This window comes from Nelumbo lutea, chromosome 3, assembly GCF_056320005.1.
Source record: "Nelumbo lutea isolate HS-2025 chromosome 3, American lotus-T2T, whole genome shotgun sequence".
NCBI classification, from domain to species: Eukaryota; Viridiplantae; Streptophyta; class Magnoliopsida; order Proteales; family Nelumbonaceae; genus Nelumbo; species Nelumbo lutea.
In genome coordinates this window covers 375,104-398,843 of record NC_142686.1, presented here as the reverse complement: position 1 = coordinate 398,843, position 23,740 = coordinate 375,104, and the positions used below count along the sequence as shown (strand labels likewise).

Here is a 23,740-nt window from a genome sequence, read left to right as displayed (position 1 = left end):
TTTCACCATTTGAAATTCACTAATTTTACTATTTTACCCTTAAATTAGACTATTCGGTAATTTTGAGTTCAACTTGTACTATTTCATAAAATAATTTATTAAATTGAATATAATATTGAAAAATATGTATAAATTGTAAAAAATAAAAAATAAATTTATTAAAATAAGAAAAAAATGAAAATACATATAAATTTATAAATTAAAAATAAATTATTAAAAGTTAAAATAATAATGAAAATAGTAATAAAGTCATTGTAGTAATAAAAATTAATAATTAAAAAAATAATATCTTAAAATTATTAAAATATTTAATATTTAATAAAAATTAAAATAATTAATACAAATAAAATCTACTCAGTGGAGAAGAAAGATGAATACAATGAACTTAGGACGAAAGATGAAGATGGTTGGAGGAATCACTCGCCGCCATTGGTTCGCTTGAGGAGTCACTTGCTGTTGCTGGTTTGTCGTTGCATCAAGTGGAGAAGATGATGGTGAGATGGAGAAATACAAGTATATCTTTAAGGGTATTTTGGACTTTTGGCCAGGTCTGAAGCACATCTGAATGTGTTCAGTGCCTGGCCCAAGCTTTATTATTTTAAATATGAAAATAATTTTCAGACTCAAATTTAGATATACTTTTAAACACCTCTAACATTTGAAAAACTACATTTTAATACTTTAGATGTCTGAAAAGTGTTATCAAACACCACCTAAGTTGAATCTATTAAGGATTTAAGGCTCTCCCTCAATGGTTCCAGCATTATATGAGTTTTTCATAAAATAAAGCCAATGTGATGTTTTTTTGTAAAAATTGAATGTTCGATGTTATGTAAAATAAGATTTACGTGGGTTGTTGGGGGTGAATTCCGTACGCCTTCATGGGATCTTGATACATCAATGAAAGTTAAATTGGTGAAAGAAATAACGATCTTAGTGAAGAGAAGGATCCATGGGATGTTTCTTTTATCTATGGTGAATATGACAAGAAGAAGAAGAAAAAACGATATTTTGGATTTTTGGCAAAGAACTACAAATGTTAAAATGGTCCGTTGATTTGTATAGGGGATTGAATTTGATTTTTAGAAACGAGGATAAAAGTGGAGCAGGGTAATTCAAGGGTAGCAAAGAATAAAAGGATTTTAGCGTCAAATGGCTCGGAATTGATAGCAAATCATGGACAAAAGGGATGTATTAGAAAATATCAAGGAAAAAAATTTCCTTGATATGGTTACAACAAATAATGAATGGTGGGACCTACTTAAGGAAGAATGATTGTTTACTCTTTTCCCGAAGGGTCTGGGCATATCCATATCCTTAAAACTGGAAAATCAAACCAAACCAAAAAATTGATTAAAATCTAACTAAAAATTCGATTAATTGAATCGACCGGTTTGGTATTTAAAAAAAACTAAAGGTATCAATTTGGTTTTGGTTAACTAACATATAAAACCAACAGCTGAGCGGTATACATATATTTTTATATATTTTATATATATTATATATATATATATTATATACTTTATATATATTATAAATTAATAGATATGCATTATATATAAATTAGACTAGTTCATTGGCCAGGCAGACTTTGCCTCTTTATCAATAGAAAATGTGTAGGCTCAAGCTCGAGTATGAGCCAACCATTAGGTCTAGATCTTGAGCCCGAGCCCTGACCCTTATATAAAGCCCGAAGCCCAAGCTCGAACTCGTGAGCTTGAAATTTTGTCCAAGCTCGAAAAATAATAGGTCAGCGTGATCCAACCTATCGTGAGCTTAAAAATAAAAAACCGATGAACCGAATTGATGATTAACCGAACCTATCAACCGGTTAACTAATCAACTTTGGGTCGGTTTTGATTACCAGTTTTCCAGGGACCAGTAATACTAGTTCGGCTTAAAAAACATGAGCCCGGATCTCTTGCCCGTGTTTATCACAATCACACATGAAGAACATCTCATCCTCTATATAGTATTATGCAGGGGGAGATGTTCCCAATTCACGGGGAATGGTGTATTGTGGCTAGGCGTGGGCAAAAGATCCGGAGTACAAAAACACCTCCCCTAAAAAAAGAAAAATATAGGAGGCTAACAACCTAAATTTGAAAATATTTGGCATTCACATGAGAACTGTGTTAATCAATAAATCTTGGGACTCAATTTTGAATGGTAATTGGCTGAATAAAGTAATAGAAAATTGTAGGTATCTAAGGGTAGAACTATCCAAATGGACTAAAGTGTTCGGTAAAGTGTAGGATAGAATCAAAGCTATCCAAATTGATCAAAGAAGTTGGGCAAGTAATTCTTATAGCCAATCTAGGGTGAAAGAGCTAAAATAACTTTTGGATGAAGAGTTGAAGAGAGAAGAAATACAACGGACCCATAAATCTTGACAAAATTTGTTCAAATTACGAGATAGGAACAATAGATGTTTTCATTAAGCTATTTTGAGAGCAAGAAACTGTATGTGACTAGTATCAATCTCAATCTCTGTTCTTATGAATATTGAGTTTTTAATTGTAAAAAAGGAGATAAATTAAGGTATGTTTAAGTCGAGTGGGGTAAGAGCAAAAAAAACATATTTAAGTATTTAAACTCTATTTAAAAAACTTTGTGTATGTTTAAGTCACTCTAGGAAACCGTGCTCGTCTTCATGATGGCAATACTCTCAGCGGCAGCCGCTACTGTGTCCGGCCAGGGCGATAGCAAGATGCGCCATCCCCTACTCCTTCCATGGTCTCAGGATCGCCCTTTGCTCTACCCATCTCCGGTGCCCTCCTCTGCTCCTCCCTCCCTCTTTTCTTTCTTCGCTCTCTTGAAGCAGTAAATGAAGAGGCGGCATACGATACAATCGGGAAGGAAGATGCTTCAACTAGTTGTCATTTCATCAGAAGAGCAACAGTTTTTAGATTTAAGCGGGATGCGTGTCCATGATGCTCTCGTTCATAAAGAAACAACCAGCCATCCAAACTTGGATTTGTAGGAAGTAACAATTTTTACAGAGCTGGATACCCCAAATCTTAGACGGTAGTATTGTCACCGACAATTTGAGAAAGGTGAGTAAAATAGTCTTTACTGTAAGAAAGATTTAGTTAATTATCAGTAATTTAAGACGATATTAAAACAGTTGGGATATAATTAGTAAATTTCTTAAATTTAGGGGTAACTTAAGAAATTTGCCCTTCAAAAAATGGCATAAATGGACTGCATACCACCTCATAAATATCTCAAGTTTTTTTGACAATGAACAGTGGTCAAAGACCGTTAATAGAAAGATAAAAAAAAACTATTTTACCCTTCATTTTTTTTTTCAGAATTTCAAAATATAATATTTGAAGAAATGTTAAGTCCCGTTTAAAGCCTGAATCTTACAATCAATCTTGCCTCTGACTTTGTTCAATTGGTAATCAGTGGTTAATAATAGAGGTGATGAAGGAAGATTTGGCCCGACTTCACAGTTATGCGACACGTGGCAGAAACGACAGTTCGGCAAAAGGGCCAAGCCTAGGCGTGAACAAGGGGACACCAGCGGACCAAACTCCCTACGGGGGGCCCGAACTCACCCTTGGCCCAAAACCAGAGTAATCCGAACTGGCCAACCTTATAACAGCTTGGGATATACCTCGCCGAAACCTTGTAACAGCTCGGGATATACTTCGTCGAGCTGGCCAACCTTGTAACAGTTTGGGATTCACCTCGCCGAACTGACAAACCTTGTAACAGTTCGGGATATACCTCGTCGAGCTGGCCAACCTTGTAACACTTCAGGATTCACCTCGCCGAACTAACCAACCTTGTAACAGCTCGGGATATACCTCACCGAGCTGGCCAACCTTATAACAGTTCGGGATTCACCTCGTCGAACTGACCTGCCCCATAGATACCTCTGAACTCAAGGCTTCGCCGCGCTCACCACTCCGCATCACCTTCTGGGCACCAAAACCAAACAAGTCGTACCATGCCTGACACTGAGGAAGTCCGTGCCCGAGGGCGCCGCACCTGACTGACTTGGGATCTGACGCTTGGCGGCCGCATTTTAAACGGCCACCCCGTTCAGAAACAAGGTCATTGACAGCTAAAACCAACCGGATCGCGCTCCATCAAGAAGAATAGAAGGAGAATGATAGAGAGGGAAATGTCTTTTCCATTGGAAAAAGTTTAAGTTCTAGGACGTTGGGTTGTCTTAATCTGCGTTTGAGGTTTCGATAAGGAGGGTCTTACGACATAAGAAACAATAACCGAGGAGCCTGAAGAATATGAGTGCTTGCAGTTGACAGATGCTCGATGTTCAAGATGCATGGAGAAAAAAAAGTGGGTCTAACAGACATCATTCGGGCAGGGGGGACTTGGATACTGATATCAGGTTCTATCGTTTTTCTTTCACCTTCAATCCTACGTTACATGCCAATTTTATAGAAAAGAAACATAAGGAAACGTAAGGGATGGATTATTGGTAGTTTTGTAACTGATTTTACAAGTAAGTTTTTTAAAGAATTCAAGGTTTGGGGACACATCAAGGACCCACTTTTAGGAAGTTGGTTGGGTGGAATTAACATTTTTAATGTGCTTATCGACAAATTAGAAACAAATCTTGACAAATCCCAAGTTTGTGATGCGCCTAATTTTTTTCAGAATCAAGGATAAATTTGCTTGGAAACATAACGGAAAACTTTTGGTGAAGTATCTCCTTTAAAGGGATGATGAACTTTGGGAGACCTTATAATAGTTGAGCATTCTTTATTGTGAAAAATTATCAAAAAAAAAAAGGATTACAGTAAATTATCACAGGTAATCCACGACCGGAGCAGAAACTGAGATATTTGGCTTTGTTTTAAATGAACACCTTCAGCTTTGATATTCTGAAAAAAAGGAATTATGAATGGTTTTGTAAAATAGATATTTAAAATTATATAAATCATCTGGCACCACATGCTTAACGGATTGTAACAGCATATTAACGGTAAAGGAGTATTTTGTTCAGTATAAAAAACAAAAGACTAATAAAGTTTTGCATTTACACATAAGGGGAGTTTTAAGTATTTTACCCTATATTTTATTTCTTCTCGATCATTTTGTATGAGATTATCGGGAGCAATCTTTCCTAGAGCCTTAGAGCCGAATATGTCTTCGTCGGCGTTATCATTGGTCTTTCGGTCTTCTCGATGTTCTGTTGGATCCGATTTAGCTCCCGAGAGATCCAAGATTGTTGCCTCGAGTGCCCCTCGCCTTATCCAATTCAACCGCCATTTCTCTCTTCCTCCTCCATGTGTCGCTGGAAACTTCTTGATTCGACGAGGAGCACGCAAGCCGATTGCCCTCTTTGTTCGCTGCTTATCTGGTTACTCTCTGTCTCTCTCTCTCTGTATCTCTTGTTTCATTTGTAGCTTTCTAGGTAGTAGTAGTAGTAGTACTCAGCCTTTTCGGTTATTTTCTCGACGTTTAACCAGAGACCTGATGTTCTCTGGCTCAAAAAGATGGGTCCATTCGTAGTTTGTAGCAGCCGAAGAAAGGATTTACAACGGCTATACGGGTGTTTGTAACAGCTACTTCCGCCGGTATTCCGTATTGTTAATCGGATTTTGTGAATCTTTGGTTTCTTTTTTTCCCCTTAAGTAACCAATTATTATTGGGAAGAGGTAGATGAAAACCCAGGCTTGTTTTGGTTGTTTATTCATCATTCTCAATTATAGTAAAGCTGAAGACACAACATTTTGCGCGAACTTTTAGAAACTGAGGCTGTATTTGGTTGCAGAGCAAATTTATTTATAATAGTACAAATGCATGGGAGTGTAAATGTAAAAAATGCAAATTCTTGATTAGTTTGTTTTGTATTTTACTTTATTCTGCTTCACATCTTAATTTATTTCATTTATACTGCAATCAAACAGAATAAGCTAAAATTTGAAACAAAATTGGTCAGAATTTACACCCAAATCATTTGCAATGCCATGGTTTTGTATCAGTGCAAATTTGATGACTATGGTATGGTATAGGTCAAATGATCTTCTGTTTCTCTTTCTTTCTTCGTGGGTATTAATGAATACTAATCTTTTGATGACTATGGTTAATTCTTCTAATGGCCTAATGGATATAGACAAGAAAAGATGCCTGTATAGGTGTCTTCCCGATTTCTCTCTCAATAATTTCTATGCAATTTCTCTTCTGGAACCTGGATTGTGCTTTCAGTTAGCTAAAAAGACCAATGGACTGGTGTTCTAGTTGACTTGAACAACTCACATGGATTGAAAAAATCTGTCAATTGACTTTCTTCCCACTTTTTAATGATCTGTTTGTTAGACGCTGTTTACATCTCGGTGGTTTCTCTAATTATCTTTTCATTTCCTTGCTAATTTTGAATCATTTCATGTGTTTGTCTTCTCTTTGCAGCACTAACTCCTGAGCTGAAGAGTACATTGGATAAAGTTGTTACATCACACAAAGTGGTCCTTTTCATGAAAGGAACCAAGGAATTTCCTCAGTGTGGATTCTCAAATACTGTTGTGCAGATACTCAAGTCCCTCAATGTACCTTTTGAAACGTTGAATATACTAGAGAATGAAATGCTACGTCAGGGATTAAAGGAGTACTCCAACTGGCCAACTTTTCCTCAACTCTACATCGACGGGGAATTCTTTGGTGGCTGCGACATCACTGTTGGTAAGTCCATTTTGTTCTCGTGCTTTCATCATTACATGAGGGCAGTATCGGTTGATACCACTTATCAATATCAATAGATCACCAGGAAAAAAATACCACCCGTCAATGACAAATAGTTTCTGGAGCTCTTTGAGTGATAAGATGCTGAAGCTACCAGATATTAGTAGGCAGATCATTAAACGCTTCAATTCATTGTCTCCATGTCAAGTCTATTGAAAACAGATTCAACTTACTTCACAGTTTGAGGAATGATGCTTTTGAAGCAGAAAGGGCTGAACAACATACTTATTTACAATTGTTTGTCTTTTGCTAAGCTTCTAAGAATTTATTTCTCAAAAAAGGTTCAACAAAAGCTGAATTATGTCTTAGTGAAATTTTATTGTTTGTCAGACTAATTTTCCAGTTGTCGTATGGATATGAAATTTAATGAAGGATTTGTTGATGGGAGCCATCATTATTTTAGCATTTATCTAAAAAGGGCATCTGATACAGGTATCAGATTAGAGATCTGACACAGTACAAAGTATTGGTGATGTAGGAAGGGAAGAGAGTGCCTTGTAGATTTAGCATTGGTGAGAAGGGTGGATTATAGACAAAGAAAGTTCAACCTGGGAAACATTTGGAAAGATGAGAGAAAGGGAGTAATTTCATTTCTGTATTTTAAATCTGTATCACTGTATGACTTAATAGGAATAAGATATAGAGAAAAAAGTTCAAATCTGTATGTAGAAGGAAAGTAGAGAGATGACCTTACACTTTTAAAAAAGGAGAGAAGATAGAAAAGATTGGGCACACCTTACAGCAACCAAATTCAATTTCTTATTTCATACTCGAATCTCACTCACTATCCAATTTATAAAAACACATTTATAGACTACAGGAAGAGAAAAGATAGAAAATATAGGACACACCTTACAACAACCAAATTCAAATTCTTATTTCATACTCGAAACTCACTCACTAGCCAATTTAGAAAAGCACATTTATAAGCTATAGGGCGTGAAAAAATAGAAAAGACAGGGAGCACCACACGCCTTACAACAACCAAATTCAAATTCTTATTTCATACTCAAAACCCACTCTCTAGCCAATTTATAAAAGCACATTTATAGACTATAGGAAGAGAGTGGCTAGCCCACTTTTTTTCTTCAAATAAGACTCAAAGAATATAAACTTTAAACTGAGTCTTGTCTCCATTGATACCCCTACCAATGAAATGATCATTGCTTTCCAATTCATATTGGATTTAGAAGATCCTGGTTTCATTAGATAGCTAATCCAAAAGCCTCTTCATAGACACCAAAATCAAGCAAAATGGACATGTTTTAACCCCTTAAAAAATAAGCAGAAAGAAAAGTTATGTGATAGCAGTAGGGTTAGAGTCAAAGTAAGGAATTTTCCCTTGCTGGGGGCAAAGCAAATGTGATAAGATTCTCTTTAATTGAAAATTCCTTTTTTATTGTATAGAGTTCTTCTAAGAATTGAAGAAAAATGTATAAAGAAAGCATTACAGGATCTACATAGATGTTTTTCTTAATTCATTTTTTGGAGCCATTACTAACATTTTGCCATTATACAAACAATTTTATCATTATATTTATATTAGTATTCCTCCTATTTGATGTTGAATTGTATCTGTACTATATATAAAAGTGTGGATGCAAAGTGAAAGTTCTTTTGGACTAAAATTACCTCCTATTTCTTTGTTTGAGAAATGGTATAAAAGTCATTTTATTACAGTTTTAATGGCTACTAAAATGCCCATATTTGTGTATTTAGTACATCTCTCATTGTAAGGGTTGAAAATGTAACTTTAATTATTAGTTTTCACCTCATTTAATCCCCTCTCATTAAGTCTTATACTTAAGGTATTAACTTCCATTTTCTCTTATTAAATCCTATATTTAAGTTATTTTTCACTAATAAATGCTACTCAATATATCTATGTCAATATTTTCTACATTCTTTATCCGAGTGGTGGCTAAGCAATTCAACCATCTGAATCAAATTGGTTAACCTATGAAGTCATATATAGGTAATATTTTTTAATAGAAATAAATATAAAAATTACAAAAAATGTAGAAAAAATTTATTAGGCACATTTATGATATTTTTATTAATCAAATTAAAAAATAAGTGTAATAAACAAGAAATATTTTTATTGATAGTGAATATTAAATACATAATTTAGAATTGACCAAAAATGAAATTACTTTTTTATTTGGCAAAGATCAATAGTTCAACTTTTGGGTCAAATGTGTTAAATGTTCCCTTGATACCCCTTGTTTAGCTAACCCATTCGCTATGGTATTAGCTGTTCTACCCACCCACTGATAATTAGTAGTCATGTTCCTTGAAAACTAATTAGCTTTCCTCATAAGATCCCTGTAGCACCAAATAACTGAAGCCGGATTTTTTAACCAGCCCACAACGACTTTGGAGTCTCTTTCAATAAGCAAATTCTGAACTCCTAACTGGTTTGCAATCTGAATACCTTGTACTGCCTCTAGAAGCTCAGCTCTAATAGAGTCTCTTATACCCATGGAGCCTGAGAATAAAGCTAATATATTACTATCTTTATCTCTCAGCACGCCACCCATCCCTAATGGACCCAGATTTCCTTGGCTGCTACCATCAAAATTCAGCTTTGTCCAGTCTTCTGAAGGAGACACCAACATAGCTGGTACCTTGTTCTTCCTGTTACTGCTACTAGCCATAGAAATCCAATTCCTCCAAATCTTACATTTTCTTTAATAAATGAACAAAAAAAGATGCACAAAAAAGATAAAACATTACAAAAAGAAGTATCTAGCCAAGCAGGTAGGCCTGTCAATGATACTTGAAAATTCACAACTCGATCCGATTATCACATATTTGGATGAGGTGTTTATGTAATCAGATTTGGATTTTGTAATTTGCATCTGATTAATAATAAAAAACAAAAAATAAGAAATACATATTGTTTATAGAAAATTTTGGATACATTATTACTATCATTATCATCATCTAGAATTATCACGTGCAAAGCACATGCACACTTAATAGTTCATTTAATGAGGCATCTAAATGAATTTAAATGAATCTGGTGGGGAGTCCAGAATCAGACAATCAGTTATAAAAGGGATAACATTTAAAATAAAAGGAAAAAAGGTAATGCAACACAAAATAAAGCACAGTAAAATTTTTGCAAAGAAAAAAAGAGGAATAATTGCTTGGATCAATAATGATGATGAAACAGGAAAAATTGCTTTTGACTGTCATTAATGGAGAAAGATAGATTGCTTGATCTTATGAATTTCAAGGGATGGGGTATTTTAAAAGTGACACCTCAAGTAAACTTAGGCTAACAAGTGAGGTTCTTTTTATGGGTTGAACCTTGCCTGAACATGGATGTGCCTCACCTGGCTTGTTGCTATATTTTGATGAATTAACCTTGAATTTGAAGTTGAATATGTAATCTTGTATATTATACAGTATACTTATGATGCTTAGAGTTTAAATGCTTTAGTATAAAGACGTGCATGTACAAGACTACAACCTTTATGCTAATAACTACCATATTCTAATCAGTAGAGCTAATAGCCTAATAGGCTTTTGAAATGTTTTATGTCTTCCAGAATTTAGATTTGCATATTCTAGTATGTTAAGTTTCCTTTTGTTTACTCCTTCAGGAGTGGTGTCTCACCTTTTCCTTTTTCTTATTGTTAGCAATTGAAACTTTATTAGTATTTGAAAAAGAATGTTATGTACATCATAATGCCTAGCCCTTAAATGTTTGGTCAACCATAGCTACCTGATCTGGTTCCCTAATACAACTGTTCCCTCTTGACCCCTACTTTAGCCATTTAGTCAACTACGTTGTTTTTTGATCTCTGGACTTGTATAAATGTGATAACCAACTCTCTTGATAGTTCCTCGATCCCCTTGTTACATTCTGGTCTTGTCGAGAACCCTGGTTGTCATTATTCTAGAGTCCCTTCCACAGTCAAGATCAAGTTCCTGAAGTTCAGAGCCTGTCCAAACTTCAGTCCCTTTTAGCATTGCATGGATAGCTAGTACAACTCCATTGCTCCAATATTATCTCCTATTCAAGAGTAGCCCATATTATCCTATGCTAAATTCATCAAAGTTTAACTTTATTTGACTAAAAGTAGGGGTTACCAATCCTTATAGACATTGATTCTTCTTATTGGAGGAAGGAATGATGTGCTGCCACCTTCTAATAATATCAGCTATTGAGAATGGATCAAATACATATAGAGTTTTTGCCGCATGCACTAGTCTCACCAAAATTCTTTCAATGATGCCCTCCTTTGATCATGTTTTTCATTGAAGTTTCTTGCATTTTTTTTCTTCCCGCTGTCTATAAAATTGCTGCCCATGTGTATCTCCACTGTCCACATTATCTTCTTTGTAAGGTCTCACAAGTGTTAAATCTTTAAGTGAAATAGCTCCCAACAAAATATTCTTTTTTTTTTTTTTTTTATGTGGGACCATCTCTCTATAAATGGGCTTAACTAGAAATGCCTAGTATGAGTTGGTTTGGCTAGTGATAGCACTAAAGAAGGATAACATGAGTGAGGTCCAAATGCAAGAATCAGGTTTAGAAAAGTCAAAGAAGACTCCTGCTAAATTAATTCCAAAACTAATTTCAAAATCCCTTAAATCTATCTCCTAAGGCCCAAATTCTAAGAGATTCCTGTATTGATAAAAAAATGAATCAAGGGATAGGTGTAAAAATAAAGGAAACAAGTAGGGCTGTCAACAAATTGGGTCTGGATTGGGATATGGTGGTCCCTGTCCCGAACCAATTATTAATCGGGACAAAATCACAGACCCAGAACTGTCCCGGTTAACAGTCAGGCCTATTGGGTCCAGATCCGATAGACCCGATTATACTGAAAACTATATTTGTATATTTAAATAATAACTTAAAATTTAAATTTTGATAATAAAGATGCAGGCAACTGCCTTTTACTGCACTGCAGTTTCTCTTACAGTATCTGGGTAAGGATTTTAAAGATGTTTGCATTAAGTTGTAGCTGCCCATCAACAGTGGATGCTTTTGTGAAGAGCTGGAGGATACAAGGCCCAAGTAAGAAAGGGAAAATTTTATGGAACTTGATTCCCGGTGCAATTTTCTAATTGATTTGGCAAGAAAGAAACTCAAGGATGTTCCAAAACAAAAGCTGTCAAGAGGATGTTGTGGCAGAGAATTGTGGGGAAATTGTACTCTTGGTCTGCAGTACAGATGAATATTGACAGTTCCTTCTATTAGGTCCCTTTTTGATCATGAAAGTCTGTTTGTAATGCCTCATGGGATAGTGGTCTGATTGTTTTTATGTATTCTCTTTTGTACAGCCTCTGGTTGTACATTTTGATCTTTATCTTTGAATGAATGGATACTTTACTTCTGCTGAAAAAATGCATTTTTAACTAATGCTATCTTATATATTATCTATCAAATTTACCATTTCAAACATATAATATGATAAAAGTTATAAGAAAATTAAGAAAATGTTATATATGTTTAACAAAATAATCATTTCTGGGTCTGAATCAGTTTGGGACAGGAAAGAACCGGAACCGGCCGAATTATTAATTGGGACAAAATTGTGGAACCAGAACAGTTATAATCGGTTTGGTTGGTTCGGGTTCATTGGGTAGACCTGACCCATTGACATCCCTAGAAATGAGAGAGGAGCCTTTCAAAAGTCATCTCTACACCAAACATCTTCCTAGAATTTAGTTTTATTCCCCATACAAACATCTGAGTAGACATGTTGTAGAAACTTTGGGGGATTATTGCAATCTCGAAGTTGTTGTTGAAGGAAGTGGCTTCCTTCAAAAATTGGGGCTTATGAGAGTAACTTTCTCACCACAAAGAAGACAAAATTTTCAGGCTTAAGTTCTCCCATTTTAGGAACCTTATTTATGAATTTTGATAAGTTTGCCATTGGTAAGCTTGGCTTATCTGGAATGGGTAGAGCTGTTAAAAGAGTTTGTTAGTTCTATCTTGTTGAGCTTTTTAGGTTCAGTTGGAGAAGGAACCTCTTTGAGAGCTAAGCTACTTGCTCTTCGAGAGATGAAGCCGGTTTACTTGTCACTTTGTCAAGTTGGACTGATGTTCTTGTATAGGGCAATTGCAGAGTGGTGTTGGATTGGATGGCTGCTAGTTCACAAGGTTCATAGACCTCAAGGCACTATCATAGGCAACTAGACCTGTTCCCGGGCCTAGCTTTGGGCCCAATTTTACCATCTCGGGCTTGGGCTTTGGGCCGGGACACAAAAGCCAAGCCCAAGCCCGACCCATGAGCAGGCCTATAGGCAACTAGGTGTTCTTGGCTAGGAAACTTGCTTTATAGTAACAGGAAGCTCATCTAGGCAAGGTTCAAATTATTGACATGATATACCTGATACAACATACAAGGTGCATTGTATTGGTACCTAAAGGCATGGGCCGACATGTTGCCACTAAGGACTTTTAGTGGCGGTTATGACTATTGCTAAAAGTCATAGTGGTAGTCATAAGTCATAACTTCCACTAAAAGTTCAAAAAAAAAAAAACATTTTTTTCATGCTATAAATGATTTTCAGTGTAGAAAGGAACTATAATATGGATCCATCAATGATCTTTTAAAATCATTGATCTAAGAACAATTCATGTCAAATTATTTTTTTCTTAAGTTTTTAGTTAAAACCAAAAATTATTAAATAATTTATGTATATTCTAAATGATTTTCATGGTAAGAGAAAACCATAAGTTGGATCTATCAATGACCTATCAAACTCATTGGTCTAACAACAATTTGATGTGTCTTGTAGTGAACTTTTGGTAGATTGGAAGCTCAAACATTTTTTTTTGATGAATAAAGATAATTTATTAAATAAGAAAAACAGGAAACGCAAGAAGAGGCACGAGCTGTTACCTCTTCAAAAACTATTACATCAAATTAAAACAAAAATAGCCAGAAGTAAAATTACAGAGCAGCCCAAAATAAATTTTCCCTTGTGGCCAACTGCTTAGCTAACCCATCCACTAAGGTATTTGCTGATCTTCCCACCCAAAGAGAGGTAACAGTCATGTTTCTTGTAAGCCAGTTGACTTTCTCTGTGTCGCCACATGGCTGAAGCTGGGTCTGTCAGCCATCCCACAACAATTTGAGAGTCTCCTTCCACTACCAGGTGCTGAACTCCTAATTGTTCTTCAATTTGAATACCTTGTACCGCTGCTAAAATCTCAGCTCTATTAGAGTCTCCTATTCCCACGGGGCCTGAAAATAAGGCTAAGATGTTGCTCTCTGTATCTCTTAGCACCCCTCCAATCCCTGATGGGCTTGGGTTTCCTTGGCTGCTGCCATCAAAGTTTAGCTTTATCCATCCTTCAAGCAGGGGGATCAACACTGCAGATTCCCTGTCCTTCCTTGTATGGCTGTTAGCCACCGCTATCCAATTTCTCCAAATATTGTCAAAGGAAAAGGTATGAAAGAAGTCCATAGTTCTCAACCAATGAATGATCCTAGTCAAGATACAATCCTCAACAGCCTGAATGCTTCTTTCCTTTTCCTTGAATATCCTTGCATTCCTTTCTTCCCAGATTATCCACAATGCAACTGCTCTAATACATCTCCGCATCAATTTTCCTTTTTTTGTAGGCCACACAAAAAAGGAAGGATCGAACAGCTGACTTAAGTCTGTGGACAGATTCCACCTGCACCCAAACAAAGAAAAAATTTAATTCTAGATAGCACTAGCAAAGGGAACAAGATACAATTAAGTGGGAACAATCCTCACCACTAGCCCTGCAAAGTACACACCAGTTAGGGGACAAACACATGAAAGGCCTTTTCTTCTGCAAGCAATCCAAGGTTATTAATCTTTCTATAAAACACCTCCCAGCAGAAAATAACAACTTTAGGTGGAACAGGTCTAGACCATATCTCCTAGGTTGGAAAACCCCATTGCCTCAGGGAAGAGCAACGGGACTTAAAGAAGGAAGCACAAGAAAAGTAACCTTTTGGATGAGGGGACCATAGTCTCATATCCACACTAAGGGGGTCCAAAAAGAGACTCCCAAGAAGAGACAACAGATCTGAAACGCTGTTAAGTTCATCATCCTTCAAACCTCTCTGAAAGCCAAAATCCCAACTTAAGGACGAGGGTGAAATAGGAGATGGGAGAAAATGAGAGATAGCTTTTTCCTTGTAGAGGGATATAGAATAAAGAGACGAGAATTGGTCCTTAAGAGCAACAATACCCACCCAAGTGTCTTCCCAAAATAAAATAGAATTACCAGAATTGACATCATATCTGACAAAGTTGAGGAATTGAGGGAGGATACTTTGGATTGCTTTCCAAGGAGATGCCAACGTTGCTTGATGTGATACACCTGCATCCCATCCATTTTCTAGTCTGCCATGTATACTAGCTATCACTTCATGCCACAACCTCTCCCTTTCTCTAGGCCACCTCCACAACCATTTTCCTAATAGGGCTTTATTCTTGAGAGTTAACCTTCCTAACCCTAGTCCACCTTCCTCTTTGCTCGTACAAACTATTTCCCAATTGATTAGATGATCCTTATTTTCCTCCCCTGGCTCTCAAAGAAAAGTTCTCATTAATTTCTCCAGCTTCTTAGCCTCCCTATTAGGAATCCTAAAAATGGATAAAAAATAGATCGTAGGTTTGCTAGGGTGGCTCTCAATAAAGTCACTCTACCCCCCTATAGAGATATAGTTTCTTTTCCAAGAAGCTAATCTTTTCTCAAACTTTTCCAAAACTGGTGTCCAAAAACTACTCTCTTTCAGATTAGCCCCTAGAGGGAGACCTAGGTACTGCAAGGGCCAAGAAGAAATGGGACAACCTAGACAATCTGCTACAGATTGAAGAATCCCCTCATTCATATTGATACCTACCACACAACTCTTATCCAAGTTTATCTTCAAATTGGAGACCTTCTCAAAGTGTTGCACCAGAGCTCTAAGGTTCCTCACTTTTTGCCTGTCACCCCCTTCATAAAATATTATTATATCGTCACCAAACTGTAGATGGGTTACCCAGACACTGTTCCTTCCTATCCTCCAACCACTCACTTCCTCTTCCCTATCTGCCTTAGAGATTAATCTGTTGAAAACATCTGCAACTAAGGTGAAAAGAAACGGGGAGAGTGGGTCACCTTGTCTAAGGCCTCTACAAGCTGGAAATAAGTCTTTGACCGCCCCATTAATCAAGACTGAGTAATGGCATGAGCTAATACAACACTTTATCTAGTTGCACCATCTATCTCCAAACCCACAACACCCAAGGACCTCTAGTAAAAAACTCCAATCCACCAGATCATAAGCCTTCTCTGAATCTAGCTTACACGCAAAACCTTGATTCCTGGCTTTCCTTGCACCATCTATCTCCAAACTCCAATGTTCTCCACACACTCATTTGCTATTAAAATATGATCTGTTATTTGCCTTCCTTGCACGAAAACTCCTTGTGCTTGACTAATGATGGATGGTAGTACTACTCAAATTCTCATAGACAACACTTTAGCCAGGATTTTATAGATGCTTGTTACCAAATTAATTAGCCTTTAATCCTTAGGGTCCTTTGCATCTATGTTCTTTGGGGTTAGGGCTAAGAAAGTTGCATTCACTCCAGGGCTTACCTTTTTTTTATCTGCAAATTTCTGAAACACCCCAACAAGATCTTCTTTAATCACATCCCAACAATCCTGATAAAAAGCCATTGTGAAGCCATCTAGACCAGGTGCTTTGGATCTATCCATTGAAAACACCGCCTGTTTGATCTCTTCTTCACTAAAATCCCTTTCTAGCCAGTTTACTTGTTCTTCAGATATCCTATTCCAATCCAAATCTTCCAATGTTGGGTTATTATTCAATGGTTTCCTATAGATTGATTTGAAATGATCCACAAACAATCTTGCTATCTCATCTTGATTTTTTACTTCCTCCCCATTCACCTCTAACTTAGCCATGAAATTTTTTCTTCTCCTCCCATTAGCCAACGCATGGAAAAATTTTGTGTTCCCATTCCCTTCTTTAATCCATTTGTGTCTTGACTTTTGCCTCCAAGAAATTTCCTCTTTCATAAGGACCTCTTCCAAATCATTCTTTAAGTTTCTTCTCAAAACCCTTTCTTGCCCACTCATCATCCTTTAGGCTTCTTTGGAATCTAATTCCTCGATCCTAGACAACAAATTAATTTTTTTGCTCATCTTTTTCCAAATTGTTCCCTATTCTACTCCTTGATTCTGGGTCTCAACCTTTTCAGCTTTTTGTGGAATCTCACTCCCTTCCACTTCACCCCACTTAAATCTTCTCTCCACCACTCCCCAATCAGGTGCACAAAATTCGGGTGAGTTAACCACATATTCCAGACTTAATTGGATAGGGAAGTGATCAGAAGTGACTCTGGGTAAGGCTTTAGCCATCAAGTTTCTCCAATGACTCTCCCACTCTTCGTAAAAAATGAATCTATCTAATTTCAAACAAAGAGGTTTTCTTGGAAATTAGACCAAGTAAAATTGGCTTGTAAGAGAGGTAAATCCTTTAGACCACAATTACTAATGAATTCTGTTATGGGCCCGGGAATAGGATCTCGTCACGGCTCGGTCCATGGGGAAAACCTCCTGTTTTCCCTTGTTCCTCCCTGCTCTTGATGAACCTATCTTGGCGCCCTAATGGTGATTTGTTCAAGAAATCACCTAACTCTCCTTGCTTTCTTTCTAGACTGAAATTTTCAAAACCTTTATTGAATAATATCAGCTCCTTAAATAGGAGATTACAAAAGGTAGAATCCTACTTTTAGGAGGACTCCTTGCTAATCTACTATTATATCCTATTAACTGATAAGATAAGACTGAACTGATAAGATAAGATAAAACTTCCTTAATCTATCCTACTGATAAGATAAGATAAGATAAGATAAGATAAGGCTCCCTTAATCTATCCTACTGAACTGATAAGATAAGATAAGATTCCCTACTAATCCATACTACTGAACTGATAAGATAAGAACACTGAATAGATAAGACTCTTACTAATCCCTGCTACTGAAAGCAGATAAGGTAATAATATTGAATAGATAAGATAGGCTGAGAACACTAAATTGTTGCTGCTGAGAACACTAAATTACTGCTGCTGCTGCACTAAATTACCGCTGCTGCTGCCGGCGCCCACATCAAATTCATTAAACTTTCTCATGCTGGTTGTAACTGTTCTTTGGGGGTTGTTAGATTCATTACAGAACCTAATTACATTGAAATCCCCCCCAAGACACCAAGGACCCTCCTATAAGCCTCGTCTTCCATACAATTCTTCCCACATCTCATTCCTCTCTCTATAAGTGTTTGGCCCATAGACATTGGTTAGAACCCAGGTAAATCCACCACCCACATTCTTGACCTTCAAATCTCCCTATTAGCTCCACTGATTCTACAACATCCTCCATAATGCTACTAGACCTCCAGAGGCTCCCCAAGAAGGATCGAGGTCCAACAAACTCCTCTTTATCTCCATACACTTCTGACCCACCTTTCATCCATTTCTGCCAACTTGGTTTCATGTATCAATACTATGTCTGGTTTCTCTCTTCTTAGCAAGTCTATAATAACCCTTCTCTTTCTTTCTTTCACTTCCCAATCCTCTCACATTCCAGTTGATGATTTTCATTGAACACTTTTTTTCCAAAAAACCCTTCCCAATAAACCCATCTTACAGCAGAGTCTTTCTTCTTTCCTCTCCCCCACTAAATTCAATGTCACCCTCAATATCTGAAATCAACCTCTCCACTTCTGATCTTTTCTTGTTCTTCTTCCTTTTCTTATTACCCTCGGTCTTCCTAGATGATGCATTAGCTTTAGCCTCCTCTCCCCCCAACTTGAAGCTTCTGTAGTTTGTACTCCTCCAACAGTGCACAGATCATCTCCCATATTCTCTCTAATTCCTTGTCTCTCTCCAGGTGCCACTTCTCCCTCTCTCAGTTTACTCTCAGGATTGTCAATCTCTCTTCTCTTCCCCCCAACTATAATTTCTCCTCAGGATGCTGGAGTATCTGTTACAGCACAGAAGGCACATTCGTATCCAAAACCTAATGGACATTCATACTTGTGTTATTGGGGACCGATGGGCCATCATTCAAGGGAGGGGGCTGCGCATAAGGAGAGAGGCCTAAATCTGCTCCCTGTGATTGAGCATGCCTTAGAGAGTCTATAGTGGGAGTCAATACCCTGTGGGCTTTTACAGTTAAACTATTCTTCCTGTTCTGTCCTTCTTCTGGTACTACGTTACAGACCAAAGTGTTAGGATTTTTTCTTACCAACCTCATATCCTGATTTTCCTGAGCTACTGGACTGACTTCCCTTGCGAGTGCAGGCAGCACCTGAACCGCAGCTTTTGTTGGACGATCCAAAACATTCGCAGCATCTTCTGTACCCAAACTGTCTTCATCAAAAATGTTCCTCGAGCTGCTCAAATCAATGCTCCCTAGACTTACTGTATTTTCTGAATCAGTATCACTTGAAACTTCTTCCTCAGAGTACTCATAGTGATTCCGCTCCTCAAGATCACTTTGCCTAATACTCCTCGGATTGCGTTTTTCCTGCGACATTCTGTTTGATTTTTCTGACGCAACCTAGTGTAAGGAGTACCCAGGACTAGCAAACTTCGCTCTTTGTGGTTTTCGGGCCGCTGTGCTCAACGAAGAAGATAGATGGTGTTTACCATCTATCGACTCCACCCCCTGGTCACCTGACCTTTTAAAACCCTTTTGGGCCCCTTCGATGGGCTGGTAATGTTTGGCCATCTACTGTTTTAATATGTTGTTCCCCCTGTCCCTTAGATAGGCCCACAATGGTCGGCCCACTATTAATTTTGTCCCTCCTTTTATCATTTGGCCCAAAATTTTGAACATGGGGCCCACCTTTTTGAGAAGACCCATTCACAATTATCTGCCAGATTGGGTAGAGATTGGGCCCCATTCATTTTAAAGGGACCCAGCATTTCAGCTCCCCTACTCTCTGCCCCCTTCTCACATTGGAAGCTCAAACATTGTTTGATGTATTATTAACATGGTTATTGTATGATATCTACATGTTCTAGATTCTCGGTGTTGTTGATTGTAATGTTTCTCTTCATATAAATGATTAAAATGTGCATTTCTTATGTGTTTTTAACTTATTCATAGTTCTTATATTTAGTGTTTTTTATGTATTCGTGGGATTTGTAAGAGTTTGCCTTATGTATCCAAGCATATTCAATATCTTTCCACCAAATTCATGTGTATCCATATTTGTATCCAAGCTATCCTAATATGATACATGATATTGATATTTTGAATCTTGCATCATCTAGGCAATAAGGTGCTTGCCTAGGCGACAAAAATGGCAAGGCAGGTGCCTTTTATAGTATCACTCGTAATGCTACATCTTACTAATATGCATGTTAATACATTCTATTTTATACAACATATAGTTTTTACTTTGTATTAAAGTATAATGATATAGTTAGGGCATAATAATAGAATTTTTAAGGGAAAGAGAAGAAGATAGAGATTAATGTGTTAATTACGAAAATTGAGAGGCTTATTATATTTTGGGATTGCATCAACAAAGATTTTTCTTTTGGAGTCTACTATTAACATACAAGTTGCCATTGGAATAGCATCTTATGGCATACTGATTTCGTAGTATAATATTTTTTGTATGGCTCATACACCTATACAAATATACTATTAATACAGTTCATTTCGTCTTTCAGAAAATGTATAAATGATATAGGGTGGAAGAAGGCTTCGACAATGATGATAATGACTATTGAAATTTAAAAGATCCATGGGATTTTGAGAAGAGGAAAGGAAAGAAAAAAGTACTAGAGTTTTTTTCCCCAATCTCTCTCTCTCGCATTAAATAAAATAGTGACTCCATTTTTGTTCTTTTTCTCTTTACTTTCTCTCTGTCTTAAATTTTGTCTTCTATTAAATACTAATTATATTAGTATTGCTTTTGAAAGTATGAAATTGCTATATTTGAAATAGTATTGTCCTTGATATGATGATTTTGTCATGTTTTGAGAGAGAATTTGATGTTGTTAATAAAGAGAATTACTATTTTTTTCAATTAATATGTATGCTGAATGATATATAAACTATGAAGCTAGCAAAAACTTAGTATTTTATTTTATTAAATTCTAATTGCCTAGGCATAGGCTAGGCTCCCCACTGTTTCCCCTATTCACCTAAACTCCTTGACAACTATGGGCACCATATTGGTGAAACTAAGGCACTTGCATCTAGGTTGAATTGATTATTCAATTAGATTTTTTGATTGGCTAATGACTTGAATGATTGTTTCTTGTAAGATAAGGTGGGCAGAGCCAGATTCGAAGTATTGAAATCTCGATGTGCAAATTTTGTGTATTAAGGGTTTCCTGAAGTTGAAAATCAACCTTTTTTATTTATTTGGTCTGGCACTTTGTTACTGCATGTCTTATAATGTAATAATATATAAAAATAACAAAATGAAATAACTCTTGAGTTGAGCGTATTGATACTTTGAACCTTGGGCAGAGCTGACTTTATTTGGAGGTCACCAGGACTAGAAGGTTAGTGAAAAGGCTGATGGTATTTTTATCATTTCAGTACTGCAGGAACGAAGTCAACAACTTGGTATCCACTCCCTTGAAACACAGCCTAGTTTTTTTTTTTGATAGTTTACAGCCTAGTCTTTTACTCTTTTTAGCTTTACCTATTTCCTTTTTGTGGCCCTTTTGTAGAACAAGACTCATGATGTTTGTTATACTGCAAATCTAGCGTATAGAGGCCATGTCAAATCAAATTCATTAATTCCTTGCGAAAGTTTCTACTATGATAGGGTGGACTTCTAAACTGAAAAATCTTTGCCATATATATATATATATATATATATATATATATATATATATATATATCACAAGAAAAATCGACTCCTAAACTAAAAAATCTTTTAAATCAAGTAAAACTTTCATCTTCTCGTAGCAGCAGTGAGTGATCAGATTGGGTTCTGCAGCTTCCAATGAATAAAAACTCAATAAAAAGGTGAATCCTTAATTATATTCTTGGACGAATTATTGTTAAACGTGAGAGATCTTTGTGGGCCCTGTCGCACTAGTGATTGCTCTTTATGGGCCATACATCATAGAATTGAGCTTGTTTTACATGAGCTTTCAAAAACTTCTTAGCTCGCTCATCAGACCCATTCAATAGCTCACGAGCCATACAGGCTTTAGACAAAATCGTGATTTAGTGGTTCATTTTTCTTATCTTTGAGCTCTGCACCATTTCTCTTTATGATTCAGAAGACTGACATTCTAAAGAAAATTTTGGTATCTTGGCTACTACTAGTACATGTTTTTATTAAATCATGATTTGGGGAATTATGAAACTACAACCCTGATTTTATTGGTTCTGTCTGTGCTTCTTGTTCATGCATTGGCATATGCAAGTGCATATATAGGAAGTAAATTTTGATTTGTTATTCATTAAACATTAGTAAGGGCTTTCACCCAATGTCATTCCTAGCTGTTGGGGTCGTTGGGAGGTAGGGATGTCAATGAGTTGGGTTAAACGGTAAGCCCGGCTTGACCCGACCCTATAGGGTTGGGTTAGGGTAAAGCGTATTTGGATTTAAGGTTGGGTTACAGGTTAGGGTTTTGATTCTTCGTCCTGAGTGGGTTTGGGTTTTGGCTGACCCACCCCACTGGGTCATGGTACCCTACATATATACACAATTCTTGTAACTTCTTGACTTCTAACTCTACATCCTTGAAGCTTAAGATTTATTTACATGTTGATTTTGGGCTGGAGGGTCGGGTTAGGGTTAAGGCAAACCCATTCTGACCCCTACCTGTTGACATCCCACCAGATACTGACCTAAACTGTATTTTTGGCAACCTGAGAGTTTACCATTATTGCACCACGCAATGGTCCCTTTTCACCAAAAATCGATCATATAATTATTTAACCATCTAAATTTTGATTTTTATTTCTGCAACAGAGGCATATAAGAATGGACAGTTGGAGGAGTTGTTGGAGAAGGTGATGTGCTCTTGATGATTGTCAATCCCTCCAAAATGGGTCAAGCATTTCCAGTTTAGAGAAGTTTTATTTGTACCATTGCCAGTCATCACCAAGATGTTCTAAAAAAACTATGAAAAAAGAGAAGCAAAAGAAACATATCTTTTGTCTATATGGATGCGCATCAACTCTTTTATGTGCTTCTTTATACCAGGCCTCCGTGATTCTTTATTTGATTATCACACTTATAGATAAATTTGCAGAAGCGGGAACCACTTTGACTGTTTATATTTTGGTGCCCCCAAGTTCTGATGTAGGTGATTTGAAATGGTTGTTGCAGATCAATCTTATCTCAACATTTTTTATATGCAAATTGCCGTTTCAACTTTAAACTCATACTCGTGTTATGGTGTTTTTTTTTCCTTGTATTTGAAATTCTGGGTTATCAGAGAATTGGTGATGGTTTACATTCATAAAACTTATTTGAGATGTTTATTTTTGTTTTTTGATCATTTATTTGAGATGTCATCTTATCTACAAACAGAATACCCTGCCTTGTACTTCAACCCCTTACCAGAGCAATTCTCTTGGGAAGAAGAGCTATAGCTTGCCTAATTTCTAGTTTTTCATATAGAGATATTTAAATAAGCTTACCCTTATATTATTTTTGGTGTACAAGAGAAAAAAAAAATCAAATATCAAATTATTTGAACACGTTTTTGGGTTTATCAGCCTGAAATTGTTGGATATGGTGGTGAAATGTAAAATTAGCAATATCTCCAAGTCCTCGTAGCTGTAGGACGGGCCATCATAAATTCATAATTAGGGGTGCTCACGGTTCGGTTAAACCGAATTGTGGGGTATTTTTTCAAACCGAATCGGTGCAACCGGTTAACTAGTTCATCGGTTAACCGACTGGTTAATCGTGATTCGATTTTTTTATACACTTCAAATAAAAAAAAGAAAAACTAAAACTGGTACCAGACTGCTGGTGCCGTTGGTTGTATTCGGTGCTGGTGGT

The 23,740-nt window shown here is 36.6% G+C and overlaps 1 protein-coding gene across 4 annotated transcripts; it reads left to right on the top strand.

The window, feature by feature from the left end:
• Positions 1–4,190: 4,190 nt before the first annotated feature.
• Positions 4,191–23,235, top strand: CXIP1 (CAX interacting protein 1). 4 transcript variants are annotated; one of them, XR_016109789.1, is made up of 4 exons: positions 5,024–5,338; positions 6,388–6,657; positions 20,427–20,534; positions 22,700–23,235. XR_016109789.1 is itself a non-coding variant. In XM_088977534.1 (3 exons), exons 1-3 carry the CDS (start codon positions 5,077–5,079, stop codon positions 22,753–22,755), a joined length of 588 nt encoding a protein of 195 aa, XP_088833660.1. In that variant the 5' UTR covers positions 4,191–5,076; the 3' UTR covers positions 22,756–23,235. The 4 variants fall into 4 exon arrangements, 3 of the variants coding, with proteins under 3 accessions (XP_088833660.1, XP_088833658.1, XP_088833659.1); XM_088977534.1 differs by lacking the exon at positions 20,427–20,534 and having other exon boundaries at positions 4,191–5,338; XM_088977532.1 differs by lacking the exons at positions 20,427–20,534; positions 22,700–23,235 and adding an exon at positions 11,714–12,042.
• The last annotated feature ends 505 nt before the right edge of the window (positions 23,236–23,740 follow it).

Bases quoted from the DNA above. Each gene is read 5' to 3' on its own strand.
- CXIP1 (XM_088977532.1), top strand. From the start codon at position 5,077: ATGAGATTATCGGGAGCAATCTTTCCTAGAGCCTTAGAGCCGAATATG. The intron at 5,339-6,387 runs GTTACTCTCTGT...TTCTCTTTGCAG, and splicing joins CTTTGTTCGCTGCTTATCTG to CACTAACTCCTGAGCTGAAG. The intron at 6,658-11,713 runs GTAAGTCCATTT...GCCCATCAACAG, and splicing joins TGGCTGCGACATCACTGTTG to TGGATGCTTTTGTGAAGAGC.